Source organism: Melopsittacus undulatus, chromosome 1 (genome assembly GCF_012275295.1).
Source record: "Melopsittacus undulatus isolate bMelUnd1 chromosome 1, bMelUnd1.mat.Z, whole genome shotgun sequence".
Lineage (NCBI taxonomy): Eukaryota > Metazoa > Chordata > Aves > Psittaciformes > Psittaculidae > Melopsittacus > Melopsittacus undulatus.
Genome location: NC_047527.1, coordinates 139,119,532 through 139,141,044, shown reverse-complemented (window position 1 = coordinate 139,141,044; position 21,513 = coordinate 139,119,532). Strand labels below are relative to the sequence as shown.

The 21,513-nt window shown below is 37.7% G+C and overlaps 1 protein-coding gene across 1 annotated transcript in view; it reads right to left on the bottom strand.

Moving 5' to 3' along the window:
* Positions 1-3,016: 3,016 nt before the first annotated feature.
* Positions 3,017-21,513, bottom strand: part of HIBADH (3-hydroxyisobutyrate dehydrogenase) — an 81,675-nt gene continuing 63,178 nt past the window's right edge. The window contains exons 5-8 of the mRNA XM_034069177.1: positions 16,271-16,404; positions 15,641-15,717; positions 8,514-8,670; positions 3,017-4,045 (exon numbers count right to left, since the gene is read on the bottom strand). Coding sequence (XP_033925068.1) covers positions 3,887-4,045; positions 8,514-8,670; positions 15,641-15,717; positions 16,271-16,404 — 527 coding nt within the window. The 3' untranslated portion in view covers positions 3,017-3,886. The remainder of the gene's footprint in view (positions 4,046-8,513; positions 8,671-15,640; positions 15,718-16,270; positions 16,405-21,513) is intronic.

Genomic DNA, 21,513 nt, shown 5'->3' with positions numbered 1-21,513 from the left:
ATAAAAACGCATCCGTTCCACAAGTCCCACAGACTTTATGAGGGTCTTAGCAAACCTTAGGTCTAAAATACTGCAGAGAACCCCAGCTCCACATGTTGTGTCAGTCTACCAAGAAAACCCAACAGAGCTTTCTAAACTGCTTCAAAGTTTCCACAACAAAATTAGCCAGCCTTGTAAAGCCAGACAGAACTCTCAAGTTTTCTTGAGAACAGCTGATTTAAATCTGTTTTTATATGAAGTTATATGAAGGAGAAGCCAATGATGATGTAAATACAAATTGAAGGCAACAGGTATTGCTACCAGTCAGTTTAGTACCTTCAGTGTTGTGCCTGGACAAAAAAAATTTGGTCTTACAAATCAAGCTGGTGGACTGAAAGTATAGAAAGACATCTACTGCATAAATACAGTAGCCCTTGTATGATGTTAGCCCTTCTCTACTTGACCCGGGGGTGGCCACAGTCTTTCTGTTCCACAAACCGTTTAATAAGATCTTCTTGTGGCAAAGAGCCATAAGATTTAAGCAGCTGAAAAGACAGGCAGCTATGTTCTCAGGCAGGCAGGGACAGCAGCTATTCTGTCCCACTCAGCATCTCTCTCATCCATTGCAGGACAAGGTTGGGAAAGAGACTGGCAGTATCAACTTCAGCAGCTTGTGCTGGCTCCTTCCTCTCATAGCCACCACCCCAACTTCTCATATTCCTGATGCCAGTAATGTGGCACAATCCCTGGCCAGAGGGATGTGATCGAGCTGCTCCAGGGCTGCATCTTGGCCACATCTGCACTGAAATCACATGGGCATTCAACACACACTGTGAAATCTTGGCTGTATTGCACTTCATGGCAAAATTCCCACTGATTAAAGCAGAGCCAGAATATCACATATAATACTTGGTCAGAATACCTCTTCTTCCTCCTGAGGCTTGTAAGAGCCATAAATAAAGTTAAAGCAATATAGTACTCACCAGTTTTAATAGAAGGCCTCCTCTGTTAAACGACCACCAAAAATAGTCGCTCAAGATGGGTTATACTGATTCATAAATGAGAGAAGGCTGCTTAGGATATATATATTTTTAAAACCATCACTACTTTTATTGGTTGTCAATGTTTTCCTGTTAGTTAATAAATGCATTTGATATAGGTGAGTTTCCAAACTAAGCATGATGGGAGGGCTAGTTTAACATTCAAACTAATTTAAAAAGAAGTTACCTCAAGTTCCCCTTTGGGACATATACAAAATATGCAATTAATTTGCTGCACCTAATTTGTGTGTATGTACTGGGAGGTAATTAGTGTAGAAATTCAACCAATTTTACAATCTTTCTGTTCGACTCAACAAATTACAGTTTTCAACACCTGCTTCTGGCAGTGACAATAAGTTTAGTACTTGCTTAATTTCCATAGACCAGAAATATATCCCAAGCAAAAGATACATTATATTTATATGCGCATGCACTAGTATAGCATTGCTAGCATGAATACTACCACCATTAGAAGTACCCAGTCACACAATATCCCCCTGCAGAATTAGGAAAAGAAATGTGTATTCTAATATAAATTGTATGACTGGCTTCAGGTATTGGACATCATTAAAAGTTTCAAGGCACTTTCCATAATAAGACCTAGTTAAAAAGTTGTTTCTAACTTTGCCAAACTAACTGCTTGTTCTAAAACTTTACATGCTGGCTGTCTGCCCTCAAGCTGGGGGTTTGGGTTTTTGTGTTGTTTTAATTTCATCCAAAATCCTCCTCCAAGATGGAGACCACAAAACATTCTGCTGGTTTGCCAAAACAGCATTCTGGCAGCCCTTCCTCCAACTTGAGCACCCTATGCTTTGCAGTAGGAATTTAAAATTTGATCAGAGGTTGTGGGGGAAGAGAAATGAATCCCAGGAAGCCTAAGCTACAAGCCTTTGTGAGAAACATAAAAGTAACAATGAAGTTTCCACATTTGCAACAGAGACTTTATGATTTCAGAAGCTAAAAGCTTCTAGAGAGCTCAGAAAGTCTCACTGCGCGTATTTCTTCCCTCATAGATCCCAACATTTATGTGTGCATATAATGCATAAAGAAAACAAATGATTATGGTTCCTGGAAGCCCAGCATTACTGGTAATCCCAGTATTACCAGCAAACACATTCATATCAAACACTCCTACAGGCTGGGTTAAAAGGAAGCATCTCTCAGCAGTCCTGCTGATGCCAGCCAGATCCTGAAGTCAAACACAGAAGAGACAAACTTAACCAGGATTTTCCTACAATTCCTTACCTCATACATTATTATAAGGCTTCTAAATGAACATGGATCCTACTGGTGAAAACATCTTTTATTACCCAACCCCAAATTCATTATGAGACTAGATCCATCCTTTGTATTATGTGAAGCAGGAGTCAGTAGTTTTATCAAAAGAGAGACACACAATTTGTAAAAGTAAGATTGCTCACATTAGTCCTACACTCGTCTATAACATTCATATATCCCTGAATAACCTAGAATATCAAACAGTTCTCAAAGAAAACTAAAAGAACAGATTAACCAGTAGTTTAATGACTTCTGTATAATGTTACTAAGGTGTTAAAATATAATGTCAAAATTTTCAGAAGATTATTCGCAGACTTGAGCTAATTCGAGCACACAATTGTTACCCAAATGGGCATATATAAAAGGATCTGTCATACAACCAAAACAGGAATGTAAATGTGTAATTGACCATTAAGCCCAGAGTCTGCAAGTAAGTCTGAATGTAAGTAGTTGTAGTGAAATCAACATAAGTATTGCTATTCATAAAGCCAAGCGTGTACCTGTACTGTTGCAAGACCAAAGGGATAGTGAATGGTTAAGGTAACACATATGCAACTATATTACCATCTGCATTTCACAGCAAGAGCTCTTGAAAAGCTTGATTTTGCAAGATAATCTGTAGAAACCCCAGCAAATGAAAAACTGAGGTAATTTAGTACAAGGTTTTGGTTAACTGTGGGAGTACAGGAGCGCATCAAAACAAAAAGCAAACAATCATATGGCAACCACTTACCAGTATAGATTTTTATTTCTTTTCAAAATAAAGGGGTTTGTTTAGATTTAAAATACTCCAATAATTACCTAAAACAAAAGTACACTTTGTTAGAACTTCTGATAAGTGCTGTTCTAGAGTCCTGAAAATGTGTGACAGAAAACAAGAAAATATAAAATTGGGTTAGCAAAATACAGTAACAGAGCTTTACACGAGGGACACATATTCTATTTTATTTTAACTAAGTCTGACAGGTAAACATGCTGTAACAGCTCTCCACTTAGAAATGTGTGCCTATAAACTTAATCTGCAACCTGAATCCCAGGAAAAATTCACTACTGATCAATTCAAGCCTTAGTAGGTCCACGGGAAAAAAACCCCGACAAACTGTCTTGAGCTGTGTTTCTTCATTAAACCAATATTCCCTTTTTTCCATAAAGTATTAATTTTTAATTTTAATAGATCACTATATGTCATGAAATCATTATACAATATTCTTTTACTATTCAAGATTCACCTAAGTTTGTAGCCATAATGTAAGTTATTCTTTATGCAAATATTTAAGTGTTTAATAAAAAAAATTATTTATTTATTGCATCTAGTGAAAAAAAAAACAAACAACTTTGATGGTTTTTATAAAACAAAAAGAAAAAAAGAAATCACTGTCTGGCTAATTGCCAAACATTTCCGTCCTCTGGCTTGCTTTTTCAAGAATAATGAAAAAACCCTGGAGTTCGTTGTGATCTAGACAACCAAAGATGATTAGTCTGTACAGGATCAGGATGCACAGTGTCTGATTAAACCCACATACTTCTCAAATGAGCCATAAGGATAAAAAATATGTGGTTTGTTATCATGTCCATTTCCAAAGGACAGCTCACAAGTTTTCCTCTTCACGTAAAAACTGGAACACAGCTGAGAAGTCTTTCAGGGCATAGCCTTTTGCACACATCATCCTGTAGATCTGATGTGCCTGGGATCCCAAAGGAACTGGTGTCATTGTGTTGGTGGCAGAAATCTGGGCCAAGCCAAGATCCTGTGGGAAGGGAGTAAAGTGAGGAAGACAGCAGACAGAAAGAATAGAGGGAAATTAAAAAAGTCAGGGGAGAAACAAAGATGTAAATAGCCAGTACATATTACAGATTATTTGGTTTCCATTGTGAAGAGAGCTCTACTGACAACAAAGGCAACACTCCAGCCTTAAAATTTCAGTCCTGGAAGAAGGGAGTTTTGTTTAGTTTTTAATTTTTAAAAAAGTAACTAAATGTTACTCAACAGAAAAAACCCAAACTTTGCAAGGCAGGTGATCTCCTTCAGGACAGGAGGGATTTTATGGTTCTAGATCACTACATAGCTTGGTAGCAAGACTCAACTTGTTTTCCCCACTTTTTTATGTCATCTCCAAAAACTAAGTTTCCCTGGCTATTCACTTAAGCATTTCACATGGTTCTAATGTCATAATTTTCTTGTTCCGACAAGAGAACATCATCCTTTCTAAAAAAAGGTTAATAATCAAGCTGGAGGGATTTAAATAACAACAAACTTGAAGCCACTTAGCATACATATATTTACTGTAATGTGACCAGTTAACACCAAATGAGATGCATAGGCCACTTTGTGAATATGAATGGTTTGAAGCCTAACTAGAAGGATGTATTAAAGAATTCCTTAGGGGACTGTCCTGGGTCTGCTACAACATTAAGATTTCTTTAATGACTGAAGATAAAGGGATATAGAGAATAATTCTACTTCATTTCTAAATGCTAAATTCGAGGCAAAAGAAGAAGGGGAGTTTGCAAAGAGGATGAATTTTAAACCCTTCCTCCAGGAGTTCTTCATCAACTATGTCTATAACCTGAATAAATAGGATAGAACTCAAAGGTGAGTAGCAGGAACTAAAACCACAGCTAGAAACAGTCAGTTTCATGCATCCTGTACAGAAATGACAAGCCAGGCTGGAAGATGTCTTGAAGTCTAACCTGAGTCAGACATGAAAGCAACCAAAGGAGGAAAAGCTAATAAGGGCCTAGATATATAAACAGATCTCTTGTCTAAGTATGAAAGAAATGCCTGCACACAGTGTCTTGCTAACAAAATCAGTTTGTGGTCCACATTTTAAGAAAGTTGCTAAAGAACCTCTCAAGTGTTACTAGGAAATGCCTGGATTTTCTGTCCATCCAGGACTATAGTGGGTTTATAAAATTTGATGTGTTTTAATTTTTCTTTTTTTTAATAACAAATCTTTGATACAGAAGAACTGAGTGACTGTAGTACTGCTGAATGCACCTTTGGCTTCTCAGAGATGACTTACAAGACAGGTCTTTACTTTTTGTGTGTCTGGATTTGAATTAGCACAAGGAAATTCAAGATCTTACTCTACTCTCTAAATGTCACTTTGATCTGTAAATCGGCTCTATAAAGGTCATTCTGATACAAATCAGAATTATAGTTACTCTTCCTATTACCCTCGAATGACTTCAAGATCTAGGAAAATGGGAAAAACATACGTATCAGATGTCACAGGGTCCAAAATATTCTTTATCTGCATCAGGGCAGATCATTCCCTCTTGTCTAGCAATTCTGTTGAAAGACTGATGACCTGACAAATCTAGGAACAGTTTCCTTAACATCACTTACAATAAGATATTTCATGACATATTCCTAGCCTCTTCTAAGACCTTTATGTGAAACCTATTACCATATTATCCATTTATTCAAAAAAGCTTAAATCCTGTCATGGAATAGTAGAATGGCAAAATAGCTAACTTCAAACTAGTGAAGGTGCTTGTTTTTGGTAGGGATAATTGTGATATATTTCTTCCTTAAGGGACATTCACAGAAGCAATCCCTGAAAATTCTGAATAAACAGATTGCTAGCACAAATATAAATTTATAGATCAGGTCTGTTCACTTTAATAACGAAACTCTGTCTCCAAGCCAGTTGAAACATCAGCTAAAGTATCAATAATGAAATTGACAAGTACTCCTAATCCCAAAGTGCAGGAAGGTTGGTTTGGTTTTTTAAATTCCATTCTACAAATTAGAGCTTTGAAGGAAACAAACCCCAACCAAACAAAATGCAAGTAAAGCTTATCTTTAGTTTTCAGGCTGTGAAGTGTTTTGCACCTTTTGTCTTGAGTTTAGAGATTCTTTGAGTGAAATAGTACAAAACAGCTCTGAAATAAATTTGCCTTTTGCTGACCTTTATGGAAAAGTAAAAATCAGATAATTGTTTATGGCTCCTTTCATACTCTCTGGAACTGACATCTTCCAGATGTCTCACTGTTCCGACTATTCTAATCACTTTTTCTCAGCTTGGAATAAGGAACCAAATTCTCTTTCAGAATCTTCTTCCAATGCTTACTTTAGAAATACCTGGTTCCTTACCTTTATTGACATAAATGAAATTGCCGTTGGGAATACAGCTGAAAGACTGTCCTGACATGACTCAAGAATAGCATGACATAAATCTACCTCTTTTCAGGATTCAAAGATGACATTTAATTAGCAACTGTGCTGTGAATGGATGAAGGAACTTCTGGCCTTCAATGCCTTGGACACAAAGATGGAGAGGGGAAGTAAATTAGATTTTTTAAATGCAAAATCTTTGGAACAGGTTTCACATTAAGTTGACTAAATTCTCTGTTTCAGTATGAGATTTCAAGACTGAAGAGCTTTTCTGAGGTGTCTGACAAACGTTTCTGTCCCAAACACTTAAAATAAGAATCCTCTGGCTTTGCCTGACACATCCATTGCTGACAAAACATTTTTAAGAAAACCTTTGACTTCTACCATATTTGATACGTGAGCAGTAACTTGAAGTTTAGTAACGGTGTTTAGTGACTGTTACTGAGTCACTTGTATATTTTCATTGTGAAGTATTTTCTTCTCAACCTCAGGGTTGTGCCTACCTCTTTCTCCTTTTAATATAGCTTTTCTCTTTTCTCAAGTGGCAAAAGCATGCTCTGTATTTCCCAGAAAAGAAATACTCCAACTCAATTTACAATCTACATGATATGTCAGATGCCAGGATGAAATGGACATAGCAGAAGTCTTTCCACAAATTAAGGAGCAGTGTCATAGAAGAGGTCACCACTGCACCAAATATCCTGAACATGATCAGCTGTCTCATTCAAGTAATCTTACATCCATGTAGAGTAACATAGCATTATTCAAGGGCATGTAGTGACAGGACAAGTGGGAATGCCTTTAAGCTGATGGAGGGTAGATTTACGTTCGATATTACGAAGAAATTCTTCACTATGAAGGTGGTGAGACACTGGCACAGGTTCCCCACAGAAGCTGTAGCTGCCCCATCTGTTCAAAGTCAGGTTGGATGGAGCTTTGAGCAACCTGTTCTAGTGGGGGATTGGAATGAGATGATCTTTAAGGTCACTTCAACCTGAATTATACTATGATTCTATGTATGAACACAAATGCTTCCCTCAGGACAGTATCCCCATAATACTAATAGTGTGAAAAGATTTACTGCACTTATATGCTGAGAGCTCTCTTCCAGGGTTGATTTCTTAATTTACCTTAGGCTATCACTGCGCTGAACACAAAGTAGTTCAACAGTCAGAGTTCTATAGTTACTTCCTCCAGCTGTGTGTCCTCATCAGTGGGATGCAGGCCCTGACCTCCTTGCCTACTTTCCTTTGGCCTATAAGAGCTTTGCTTTCCCGACCAGAGTGACTCAGAAGAGAGCTTTTCCAAGAACAGCCAAGAGCATGGCAGTAAGTGCATTCTCCTGGCGTAGGGTAACTGTAGGTTACAACTTCCTCATACTGAGAAGGACTTATTTCCCACTTACTTCTTCATACTGAGAAGGACCAGGTTTCCCACTTTATGGATAAGTAATTTAGATTACTAGATTGTTATTCATAAGAAGAAGCACTACTTCTGCCAGCAGCAAAGACAATTCAGTAGAGCTCACAGCATGGTGCAGATACCTGCAGAAAAATCAGTCTGCAGGGTGTGCACTGAAACCTGGCTTCTTTCTGCATTACAAATGGCCTTAGGCAGAAAGACAAGCACATAAGCAAGGAAAAGGGATGCTAATTCAGTAGCACAGTTTAATGTGTATAGAAGAGATTAAGCCCAAAATGTTAGTGTTAATGTCACTATTCACACCTACTTAGGTCATCTAGATTTCCATGAACTATTCTCTTGAGCTCACAGGCTCCTAAATTGTAGTGCAGTCATGGGAAAGGTACCTAAAAGGCTTGCTGAATGCTTGCCATACACCAGGACTCCTGGATTAAGGCAGAACGCAAAAAGACAGTCCATATAATCTCAGTGGTTTAGCAGTAATAGTGGACAGAAAGGGTCTAGAGGGTAAGGAAAAGCCAACTATATTAATTCAGAGCCACCATAAGAGGTTGTCTTCCCCTCTGTTCATGCACACATATTTCTCTGTAATCATAAATTTTCAATGAGAAGAACATTTGCTAGAAGTCCAGAGAGAAGCAACTGTACATACTTTACATGCAACTGTTACGTACCTTAGCCATGAGTGTCGTTCCAAAGCCACCTTGATAATTATTAGCAGATGGTACTCCTTCCATCACTCCAGGAACAGGGTTGTATGTGTCGCTTGACCAGCAACGACCTGAGCTCATATTTAGGATTTTGGCCAGTAGCTTTGGGTCAAGGCCTAATCTGTCAAAGGTCAACGGAGAGAAGTGTTAATGTCAAAATGCACAAGACATGGGTGACTTGCTTTATATCTTAGGGCACTACAATCATTTCTCTCCCTTTATTATAAGTCATGAAAAATGACAGAGTATTGATATTGGGGGTAGGGATGCTGCATCTTAAATTAAAGAGCATCAATTCAACATTTAAGCAGTAGGTTTTCAGACGTTATTTCCTTTTGTACTAAGCATATCCCCTTCACCTAGCAATTCTGAAAGTACAAGCAAAATAAAGGTCCTCAGGGAACATTAGTTCCCTTGTATTTCAATTACTAAAGGCATTTTCTGTTCTGCTACTTATTAGGTCACCTAGTTGTTCCTCCTATCAAAATCATATTCTCTAAAGCTGAACAAAGGAGAAAAGCACAAGCAAGTGTGGCAGCGTGAGTGAACACTAGTGCCTTTTTGATATAAGATAATGCAAATGATCCTGCTTTAATGTAAACAGAAATGCTGCACTTTAAAATTTATTACTGCTGTATACATCTGTGTATTCTTTGATTTGTTATTATTAAATCATTATATACTCATGCAGCTCTGGCTCTGTGACGTATGTTATCTGTTCACAAACATGCATTATAGTTCTGGGTCAACTGTTGATAAGGTTACTGCTCCTGATAAAACAAAGCTTGTCCAAGTAGAAACATCATTTGTTCTATCATGGAGCTGATGGCATAAACTGCTGCTCAGTGTAGACCCTGGAAATTCCTCAGTATTACAGGAAATTAACCCTCTTATGAATTCACATTTATGCTAATATGAAGTTGCAAGTGTAGTTTTACACCAACTGCATTTATACCAATGACAAGCAGCAGTAGTTTACCTGGCCCTGTACAAACATTTGGTTACACTCCTGACAAAAAAGAAAGCAAGAGAATTATCTCCAGTAACACTCCAAGATGAGGAAAGGACATTTTAAAAGGGATCTATCCCACCCTTCTATAAAGATTTTTATAGAAGTCAGCACTTTCTACACTAGCTCTTAAACCACAGACTTTTGCAGATCTCCTTAGCCATGGCAATCCTAGCATCATTTCCAGGTTCTGTAGAACCCAAGGCTTTAATTTGTAGACGAGAAAAGCTCATTATCAATGGAACAGTTGCTAAAATTTATGTCTCTTTATTCCAATAGGTATTTCAGATTTCAAAAATACACTCACGACAGTGGGCCCTGCAGCATGGCTCCTGTTCCTATGATGGCATATGTCTCCTACAATTCTGCCCTCCTAATACAAAGCATTAGGATCACTTTCTGTACTGCAAAGGTAGCCTTTTAGCATTACTGCTGTGCACTTTTATTTATCAATTGCTGCAGCAGCCCCTGGCATTCAATGGGAAGTCCCCAGCTGGCCTGAATGGGATCAAGCTTTATTCTTCTCCCCACTTTTTTTCCAACCCTCTGATTCAACTGAATGCTTTCAATTGCCATTTATTTACCAAAAAAGATCCCCAAACCCCAAATATTCCAGCACCAATATATTTTCACAGTATTTGAATTGTACTTTCATCTTACACAATGCATCAAAATCTTCATCAAGAGCCAGACTGAATAACATCTTTGTCATCCAAAAACCCCACAGTGGCAGCAGGAAATACCTGAGCTTTCAAATACACAGAGGTTGTTTTTTTTGGCCAAAAAATCTCTTGGCTTGTTTGTTTCCTTATCATTGTTACACCCAGGTCAGTGTTTTTAACAATGCAGTGCCTGCCTGTGCCCTATCTAGCTGCATGCAGAGGCCCATAATTACAGCTGAGAGTATGCTGCAAGACAAGAGAGCTTATTATTTCAAAATGCATATAACTTTCCCAAAGAATGCTCTTCTCACAGTGTGAAAGTATACTTTAAGAGATATGTGTGTATTATACGGATATGTGAAATATTGTCTGTACTACATCTGGCATATTTTTGTTCTTGAAAAAGAAAAAGGAAGATGGTGTCAGTTTAAAATCCCTGCCTCTTCAAAATTCATTGCTGTTAAACACCACACAGATTCTCTTCAGGAGACCTGAATGTATTTTTTTTTCCTCCTTTGCAGCAAGTGTATCATTAATAACAGCAAGTTAGAAGTGCTTTGCATTTCATCTTTCTGAGGATTCATCCACTGCTGCATATATAACTGACTGTTAAAATTAGACATATATTAAAATCAGTTACTGAAGAAGTCCTCTGTCTTCCACTGTGCCCAAAGCTTGTAATGGTCTGAAACCAGCTAGAATATACAGTAATTGTCATTCAGGGAGAGTCTATCCTAGAAAGACATGCTTCAGTGGAGAAGACTGAGTTTCCATTTGAAATCAACAAATTAATCCAAGACAGGTATCTGAAAGGGCAAGTTTAATAGGAAGCAGCTACTGGGCTCTCAACCATGATAAAATGTTATTGCTGTTTCCCTGTAAATTGGCTGGGAACATACGATACTCTCTGCATAAGAGCTCCATTTCTGTTCAAGAGATATACTACTCAAGCTATCAAAATGATGACAGTCTGCCAGTCCCCATAACAACTTGCCATTGGACGTGGCAAGAGCTTGTGCATGCACATGTGAATTTACAATTACCAAAATGTTCTTCTCCCTTATACGCAGAAAAGAAACTCATGTATAAATGTACTTATAATAAAGCAAAAACAATTGCTTCCTTCAAATCAACGGTTCTTCAATAACACTCCTAATGAACTGAACAGCAGAAACTCAGCAACAAATACACCCCCCCCAAAAAAAGGTTAAAATAGGATCCCTTCAAGCCACTTCTCAAAACTCAAGTTTTGCTGAGCTCTGATAAAACCATGTACTGTAATTGTCATACACTCCTCCAATATTTCAGTCTGAAATAGACAGAAAAATTGAATGGCATCTCACAAAAAAGACACATCCTGGTCTCATTTTAAGGTGTAACAACTGGAGTAGCTGAACTGTTGAGAGTTTCCTGTCTCAAGGTGGTTTGGATAAATACTATATGAAATTGCAAATACTCAAGCAGAACCTTAGGACCCTTCTACCACAGCTAAAAATGACTTAGCCATTGGCAATTTAAACAAGGTAAGTGCTTGCAAGTGTCATTGCTAACTTTCACAAGACTTAGCTATAGCTCCATGACAAAGACAGCAGAGCTGCAGTGCTCTCTTTTTTCAAGGCCCTCTTTCTAAAATTTGCAGTGGGGATGTGCCCAGGGCTAATCATCCCTCGGCCTGCAGCATATGCTCCTCTCTGTGCTGTTGACTCCCATTTCTGTTCATGCCTTCTGCTACAATCCAGGGGTGTTCACAGAAACCAGATCTAGAGACTGAACCACATTTAGACTAGCATCAGAGGACAAAGTTCTTTTACCATTGTTTCACTTGATATATCTTAAAAAGGAAGCAGGCACAAATCCATGCACAGTAAAACTGCTTAGGAAAGAGCTGTATCTGCAGCTTTTAGCATAAATTTGGGTGCCTCTGCAGGTCCCCCTCACAGAGAAGCCTTTCTCCACTGTTGGAAGCACAAAAGTGATTTTGCAGTAAGGTTATTGCCATAGAACCCTTATTCCTCTCCTGGTTCCTTATATCCCAACCGTATTAAACAATCTTCCCCTGCCTTGTGTTGCCATATAAGCCCTTCCCTGTGCCTGTGCAGGCAGTTTCTGAAGGAATGGCAAACTGCTTGGCAGGCAGCAACTTCCACCTGACCTAATCACAAACCAGGTATTAACAATATTAAATTTCTGATCTTTATTTTGCTAGTATTACACATTACATCACTGGAACTCAGGGCTCAGTAAAAGAATGTTACTGACACCGAGATGATCAGCAAAAAGAAAAATAGTCTCTGGCTGTGGACAGGATCACCTAATGTTTTTATTTCTTATTTGTGAAGTTCACATGTACTCTGTGTGCTGGTTTGCCATGGTCAGTAAGGCATTTTGCAATATCCACTTTATCTGTAAAACTGTATAGCAAAATCTACTCAAGATTCTTCTACAGACAAGTTGCACTTTCATGCCAGAACAGAAAGAAAATACAAATGACAATGTGAATTCATTTCCAGAATGCCTGCCACATGTTCTAACTTTCAGTAGCAACATTTGTAAAGCATCAGGAAATTAATGAAAAAAACCCAAAATATAACAAAACAAGAATTTCAACGGTCAGAACTCAGGATAGGTTTTTACTTTTTAAAGTTAGCTTGAAATTTAAACAAAATCACTTCCAGTGAAAACACACATCTTCATTTGTTAATGAAGATGATTTGTACATAAAGATGACGTTAAAGTAGAAAAACAGGTGAAATATACAGTCAGAAGCTACACAGCAATATTGCCTATTTTTCTGGGAGTTCACTGTGGAATTTTTGCTCATTAATGTCTGTTTTCTTTCCTCCCCACCACATTCTATTTACTACTTATGTTGAAGTTTGGAAAAATCCTGTAACTTCAAATATGAAATAAATAAACCAATAGTGGATGTAACTTAAAAATCTGAAATGAATAAACCAGCAACTCTCTGCTTCAGAATATGAAAATTTAGACTACATGGTTTAAGAGAACATTAGAGAAAAGGTGGTTTATTAATAGAATTAATACCACCATGTTTTGAAGACATGATAGTATCAGCTCAGAATATATATTGTTTTCTGGAAGCTGCTGTAATACGACTTTAGTTACATCTACTTCAGTCAGCAATTTTTTGAATAATTAATTATCCAAAGTCCCTAAACCTCAAGATTGAAATGATACTGCAGATATACACAGTGCATGGCATGACAATATTTTATACTCTATCTAAAGTTGAGAACACGTTGAAGCTCCATAATTCCTATTATGAATTTTTTAGAATTCCAGTGTCCTTTATTAGGTCAGAGTCAGAGTTTCTTCACCAGATATGCATCAATCTAATAAATCAGGTTCAGATTCCTACTCTCTTCAGCTGAGGCAGCCACACAATCCTTCATGTTTTAGACTTAAAAAAAAAATTTAAAAAATCTAATAAATGTATTAATATAGCAAAACTTAGAATTATAACTGCAGCTGTGAACTTGTACATAAGAAATTTGTACACACCACAAGTGGAAAGCTTTTATTTTAGTTATAAGCAGAAGCCATCTTCTCCAGGATTTAAATCACAGCACATTAAAATCAATGGAACGGCTCTAAATTACTTCGTAAGACTTTAAATTACTGCCTCTGTCTTAAATCTCATGCAGGTTTCAGACTAAACAAGACTCTGCTCTTTGTATAATCTGGGGTTCAATTAGGAGGTTTCTTCTACAGTAAGTACAGTTCCTCCTTGATTACCATGACTGTAGGATAGGAAGCCTTGCATATTGTCACCTTCACATTGGGTTTCTGTTTAGAAATGTTAAATACAAATTCAGTCAAAATTTATACTGGAAAAGGACAAAACGAAAAATGAAAATTCTAAACACCTCAAGCTACAGTGCTTGCAGACATCAACTCATTCTGCACAGGGCTTACATGCCCAGAATATGTGTCTTCCAAACCTCTTGATTTTGTTTTATCTCAAATTGTAACTCTAGTAATTCCTACAAATATAGATAAAAATATAATGAAAAATCAGTTGCATATGCTGTATTAAGTGAACAACGACTTAAACCAGAACCTGATGAAAGCTTTACACTACACTGAACTACAACAGTTGTAAACAATGCTACTGTTTTTATTATAGCTTGATGCAGACATGCTTCAGTATCTTACAGACTCTCAATTTTAAAATGTAAATGGTACAGGATATTGATAAACCAATTAGCACTGATGCAAAGCAAATTCCTCTTTTATCTCAATTACAACATGACAACTTAATAGGTCAAGATAGTCTAACATCTGAGACAAGGGCAATTCAATAAAACAACTGCATCTTGATATGGTAATTAAGAGGAAATGTGAATCCATTACATTGCCTTGTGTATGTGTGCATATGTAGGCCTTCTTTTTTATTTATTTAAGCACTTGATGCCCTCTTGCTGGTTTTTATAGTATATCAAATCCACATGAACACATGGTCTAAAGCCCAGCTGGTAAGTATCTATGATATCTGTAGTTTTAGCAGGCCAACTTTAAGGATGCAACTTTGCAGATAAATAATTCATAAAGAGCCCTTAAAATATACACAATTGCAGGATAATCTCTTTAAACATAAAACTTGTCTGTTTATAAATCTGCAAATTATTTAGATCTGGCTAAAAGAATTTATGAAAGGTTCAAATATTGTGATACTGAACTGGTACTTGCATGCACTCTATTGGAAAACAAAACAAAATCTCAAAGACCACAGCAAAATAAACAGGCTACAATTGGAAAGGAAAAATAATTTTGCTTCAATATGCTGCCACTTAAAGTCAAATGTATTACCTCCTAGAAAAGAAATGGTACTTTTAGCATTGACAAGAATGTAGCGGAGCATACTCCATCCTTTTGACAAAGTAGCAGTTTTGGCAATTAGGACACACTGCAGTGATAAAGTCAGACAGAAAGGTAGATATTATTTTTTATGCTTTGAAACTTAATTTGATATATACACTGTACTAGAAATTTTACTTTACAATATATTTTGGAACAATTTAGCAAAGTAAACAAGCCATATGGGAGTGTAATACTCTGAATACACCGTATATTAGCTTAGAGTACAGTCACCTTTATACTACCTCTACATGTTTATAATGCAAGATAAACATTATTGTACATTGCACTACAGCAGAACAAATGAACTCATAACTTCAGATGCAGAATGCAACAACCTATACAGCCAACACAAGAGAATATTCCTGTTGTGAAGAGCCATATTTTATGTAAAATAATCCCTTTAGCATGTTTTACAAGAGAAGTTCTGGCAAAAGTTTATCTATGCCATCTAACCATCATTCAGCAAAAGTCAACCGTAAACCACAAAAACTGTTAACACAGTGAAAATGTTTCAATCCAATAGCATAAATCAAACAAACCTGATTCCAAGATTCATTGCTTCAGCAGTTCCAATCATACTGATGGCCAAAAGCATGTTGTTGCAGATCTTTGCAGCCTGAAAAGAAGTTAAATCATCAATTAGTTTCTGCATTTTCATAGACCTATCATGTAAGAATCTTCTTTAACTAGGTCCAGGACAGTATGATCAAATCTGTTTTGACAGATCTCTTCTAAAAGCAGCAGCAGTAAGCACAGATCTACGACAGTATAAAGTCAATGAAAGCTGCCCTATGGTTCCTTTTTTTCTTAGTACAATAGATCAGTTAGTATACATGGCACGTGTGGGGCTCTTTGTCCTTCAGAACATTCAGTAAACTTAAATTCAGAAGAAACACAATTAAACCCGTGTCCTCTAAGAAGTATAGTATCATCAAGCCAATGTGGAGAAGCACCACATCAGATGCTTTGGTGCTAAGCTATACCACATGGTGAAGAGTGCCATGAGGTTATTTTATGAACATGGTGGAAGACAGGTAAACAAGCAAACAAGTATAAAGACATATTAACATGCTTTTAGTTCTGCAATAAAAGAGTAGGCATCAGTAAAGAAAAATGAAGTGAGAAAAATAAAAGTTTGAGGTAACTAGCAATGCCCCAGGTAGCATTACCTGTCCGGTTCCAACCACTCCACAGTAGATCACGTTAGAACCCATGCATGTTAGCAACTCTTTGGCAGCATCAAACTCTTGTTCCACTCCACCAACCATGAAAGTAAGGTTTCCAGCCCGAGCAGCTCCAACACCTGAATCAAGACAAAACTGGATTTAGTATCGCTAATTTGAAAAAAAACCCCAACTTATGTAGCTTATCTCACCAGTAAGGGTCTGATGATGTAAAAGTTATGTGCTTAAGACTTCACTTATTCTGAACTTCTCAAAGTCTACGTAAAAGTAAGCCTATAGTCCCAGTACTTACAGGATCAGAGATCTTCATTCTCAAACATTTGGTGAAGATAAAGCCACCTTATCTTTCAGGCATACTGGCAGATAAACAATTCACAAGACTTGCAGAAAACTGATAACGTTGCTCTTTGTAGCTCCATATGAAGAAACATCAACCCTTCCTGCACCTTTGCACTCCACAAAATTCACTGTATCTGAACTACTAAATAAAAATTTTTGTTTTGTCACACTACTCTTCCCATATGACTACTGACAAACTATTGTGCAAAGTTAGCTCTGCTTTCACCAGCTTTTCCAAACCTAGGCTAATTTTCATTAATGCTTCCCGATTTTCTCATAATTGAACATCTAAAGGACACAGGCATATAAAACCAAGCCTTCTGAATGTCTGCAGTCTGCTGTGTTTCTAATCTGAATCAAAATTCTACTTAATTTCAGAAACTTTGTGTTATGTTTCCTAAACTTAACACATACAGAAAGACAAAAAGAACTCTGTAAAAAGCAATGTAAATATGATTCTCACACACACACAAACACACTATTCCCAGTTTTGCTCCTATATAGTTCCTGTAAGTCTGCCCTATCTTTACCACTGGTCAGCAAGTACACACCATTACTCTTTGATTACAGAATCATAGAATGATTTGGGTTGGAAAGGACCCATTTTAGGGGGCTGGAACTAGATGATCTCCCACTAGACCAGGTTGCTTATGGCCCTGTTCAACCTGGCCTTGAACACTGCCAGGGATGGAGCATTCACAACTTCCTTGGGCAACCCATTCCAGTGCCTCACTACCCTCTAGTAAAGAATTTCTTCCTTATATCCAACCTAAATATCCTGTTTAACATTGAACCCATTACCCTTCATCCTGTCATTACAGTCCCTGATGAAGAGTCCCTCTCCAGCACCCTTGTAGGCCCCCTTCAGATACTGGAAGGCTGCTAGGAGGTCTCCAGGCTGAACAACCCAAACTTTCTCAGACTGTCTTCATATGGGAGGTACTCCAGTCCCCTGATCATCCTCGTGGCCCTCCTCTGGGCTCCTCCAACAGTTCCACGTCCTTTTTATGTTGAGGACACCAGAACTGCACACAATACTCCAAGTGAGGTCTCACGAGAGCAGAGTAGAGGGGCAGGATCACCTCCTTTGACCTGCTGGTCATGCTCCTTTTGATGCAGCCTGGGATATGGTTGGCTTTCTGGGCTGCGAGTGCACACTGCTGGCTCATGTTTAGTTTCTCATCAACCACCACCACCAAATCGTTCTCTGCAGGGCTGCTCTCAATCACTTCACTGGCCAACCTGTGCCTGGGATTGCTCCGACCCAGATGTATAACACTGAACTTATTATACAGTTCCTAAGGACAAAACCAGCATTTTTTTTTTTCATGTGATATTTATAATCTCCATGAAATATACTATTTCTTAAAAGAAACCTAATTCTAATATGAATTACTGATACAACCTTAATCTTATCCACAACATTTAAGGGATAGAACTGCTAGCTACTAGGAAAATTTGGCCCAAACTGATGAACACATCAGCTTCCTCATTATTTTTCACTTTGTCAAGAAACACAGCTACTATACATTTTCTGTGCTATGCATCAGACTTTGGCCTGTCATGATATACAGCTGCAGACGATGACCTGCTTTCAAATTAAATGTGCTCAACTAGGTACGGTGTTCTTACAAAGAGAATGTCCAAGGGAAAATTTGTTCTTACTCCATGTGGTGGACCATTTTGTTTCTACAGTAAGTCAGGCTGCTCTCCAGCTGTGGTTCGTACTCTTTGTCATGAACTAGCTACCATAATAAACATTAAGAAATGTTTCAACTGAAATAGTTTCCAAAGTGTAACTGGAACTGCCTTCGCTGAGCTAGCTGTTGTATAGGAACAAATAAAAATGCACTCTTAAAAAGTTTATTAGCTGAAGAGATTTGTAAAACAAATGAACAAAAAATACAGTTGAACCTCAAACAACCAAAAGTTATTCTGTTAAAGTAACTTACACAGGGCATTTCTGTTTTCCTTGTTTCCCGTTAATAAATGAAATTATGCAGTATGAAACATCAGAAAGATAAAATAGTAAGTCCATAACTAAGCCACCATGGCAACCAAGTTTGTGCACAAAAGATTCTGATAAAGTGTGCAATCATAGCATGCTAATCAGAGCTTATCTCAACTTTAAGCCTTAGGTAAGCTCTATACCGCAGCAAAAGAATTAAGTGGTTGGCATTGGACTTCCTTTCTGACATCAAGAACAGTTACACTGCAGCTCCTCACAGTGAAGAAGAATTTTTGCTTGCTTTCCCATGAAAATTTCACTTTACACATTGTTTTTGTGCAACTGCTCTATGTCTACAAATGCCCCCTTTTGTATCTGTTATGCATTTATTTCCCTGGTCCTGCTTTCCAGCACGCACCAACTTTTGAAGTCACCGAATAATTTCATACAAATTTGACAGATCAAGGTCTCAAAAATAAGAAAAGCCTACAGTTATGAGAAAATAAGCAACAGAGTAGAGGAAAGAGGCTTCCACTGATGAAGTAGCTGCTCAACCTATACTACAACCAAGAACCACAGAATTGCAGGACTGCTGGGATTGGAAGGGACCTCCTATAATCACCATCTGTTTTAATTTTCGCCCATTGTCTCCTGTCCTGTCACTGGGCACTATGGACAACAGTCCAGCTCCCTCTTCTTCATTCTCTCTCATCAGGTTTTTATAGACGTTGATAAGGTCCCCCCTGAACCTTCTTTTTGTGGTATACAGTCTTAGCTTTCTCACCATCTCCTCTAATGAAAGATGTCCAGTCCCTTCACTATCTCCATGGTGCTTAGCCAGACCCACTCCAGTAAGTCTGTATCCTTCTTGCACTGGTGAGTGCAGAACTGGAACATCCAGAAGAACTTGGTCAGACCCATAGCTTTACAAAATATCGGACTATGAGGCACTTCAATATCTAGAGTGGTAAAGCTCTTCCTGCTCAGGTTGAGAGACATCAACCTATTTGTAGCCAATCCTTAATCTTACTTAACAACTTCTCCCCAGGCAACTCACAGGACCAGGCTAAGAGCAAACCCTAACACAAATAGGTCATTGTCATCTTGTTGGCTACTAGTTTACTATGTACATGACCGCAAAGATTGCTACATTAATAAACACAATGATTTTCATTCCATTCCTCTAGCTATTTTTATTCAAACCACATAATGGCCTTTACCACTAATCCTGTGATCTGACCTGCAGCAAATTAAGTAGACAATTTAAGTCAAAGCTTACAAACAAAATCCAGTACTATCCATCATAGGTCAATAGCCTTGTATCTAGATTACAGACTGCTAAACAGCTTCAGAGAGTCATTTATTAGAGCAAAATTAATGCTGACAATAGTTTTCAGCTGGTTAATCTTCTGACAGCTGCACTCTCTCACTTGTTCAAACGCTTACATTTCAAGAAGAAAAAATAAATTAGTTAAGTAGAAAAAAAAGAGCAATTTGTTGTATAACGTAGAAGGCTTGGAAAATTCTCTTTAAAAAAATGAAAACCTGTTTAAATTAATTTAAGATTTAAATTGAAATTAAATTTAAAACCTGGTAATTTTTTTCATCCAGAATCCTTGTCAACTATCAGCTATTTTATCAGAATTAAACAAGCAACACAGCAAATTTGTAACACGAGCAATTAAAAAAACCCCAACAATTGGCAGGGAGTCTAGGAGTGCAGAAACTAACTTCAGCTAAAAATAGAAATAAAAAATCATGAGATGGGAATGCACAGCTTTATTTCACAATCACAGATTCCATACCAACAGCACAAGCCAGTAAAGTATTACCAGCTTCTAACACTAAAGACAGAAATGGAGAAAGCAGAGCAGCTAATGTAACTTAAAAAAGCTAACAATTATTTTCCATATTTTGATTTTTTAAAGACATCTTACCACCTAATACAGTGCTTTATGTACCACTGCTGATTAGGGTTAAAAGTCCTTCAGAATCTATTTGCACTTTCTAAGATACTAGAAGACTCTTCTCATTGTCAGGGGTAGTTTTCTGAGGACCTGTATTTGTGATTAGCATGTGTAAGATTCCCTCCATTGCAAAGCAAGACTGCTGGAGCCCATGGCTGCAGCCCTACACGTGGCCTCTCTAGGGTGAGTCCCCCACATCTTTGTGCAGAATCCTTTAAGGAGGTCACACCAACAGATCCCACAGAGTAGCTCAGTAGGTCATACATCAAGTCAGAAGGTCATAACACCACCAGAATTTTTCCCAGAGATATAAACTGTCAGGAGCAGGTCTGCAGATAAATATTACAAGAGATCTAGCTAGTGAGGTGGCATGCAAAAAGTTAATCTGCGAAAAAGCATGGTGAGAAGTTACAGACTAGCACTGCACTATGGCATACACACTTAGAGATGGGTTTCCCACTTGGGTACAGAAAGTTTTGTACTAAGATCTGAAAAAATTAGTTTATCAGAAGAGGTACAAAACCAGCTGCTCTTCAAAGCATCCTGTTGCATCTAGCTGAGTTACCTGTGGGGCAAGGAACAGTTCAATCCACATGGTTCTCACTTTGATTGCCAACGGATTGCTCAGTGAACCTGGTGCAGAGCAGTTACGGAGTTCAGAATATTAGACAAAAATGTGAATGGAGGCTTAGAAGTCCACATATGACAACAATAACTGGTTGCAGCTATCTTGGGACAGTTCAGAGGTGACCTAACAAGCTTTAGCCTCCAGACCGGGCAGTTCAGTAGCCAACTTATGCGTCAGTACTCACTTTTCTGTGCTTATTACAACAGTTTTTAACATGTTGGAAAAAGTCTTGTAATTTGTCACTCATGTTTCCAGATTTAAAGTCTTAACTCCATAGCTACATCATTAAAGTATCTTTTTTTTCAGTTTGATTATTAAGAACACAATTTGCTAGAGAAAAGATGTT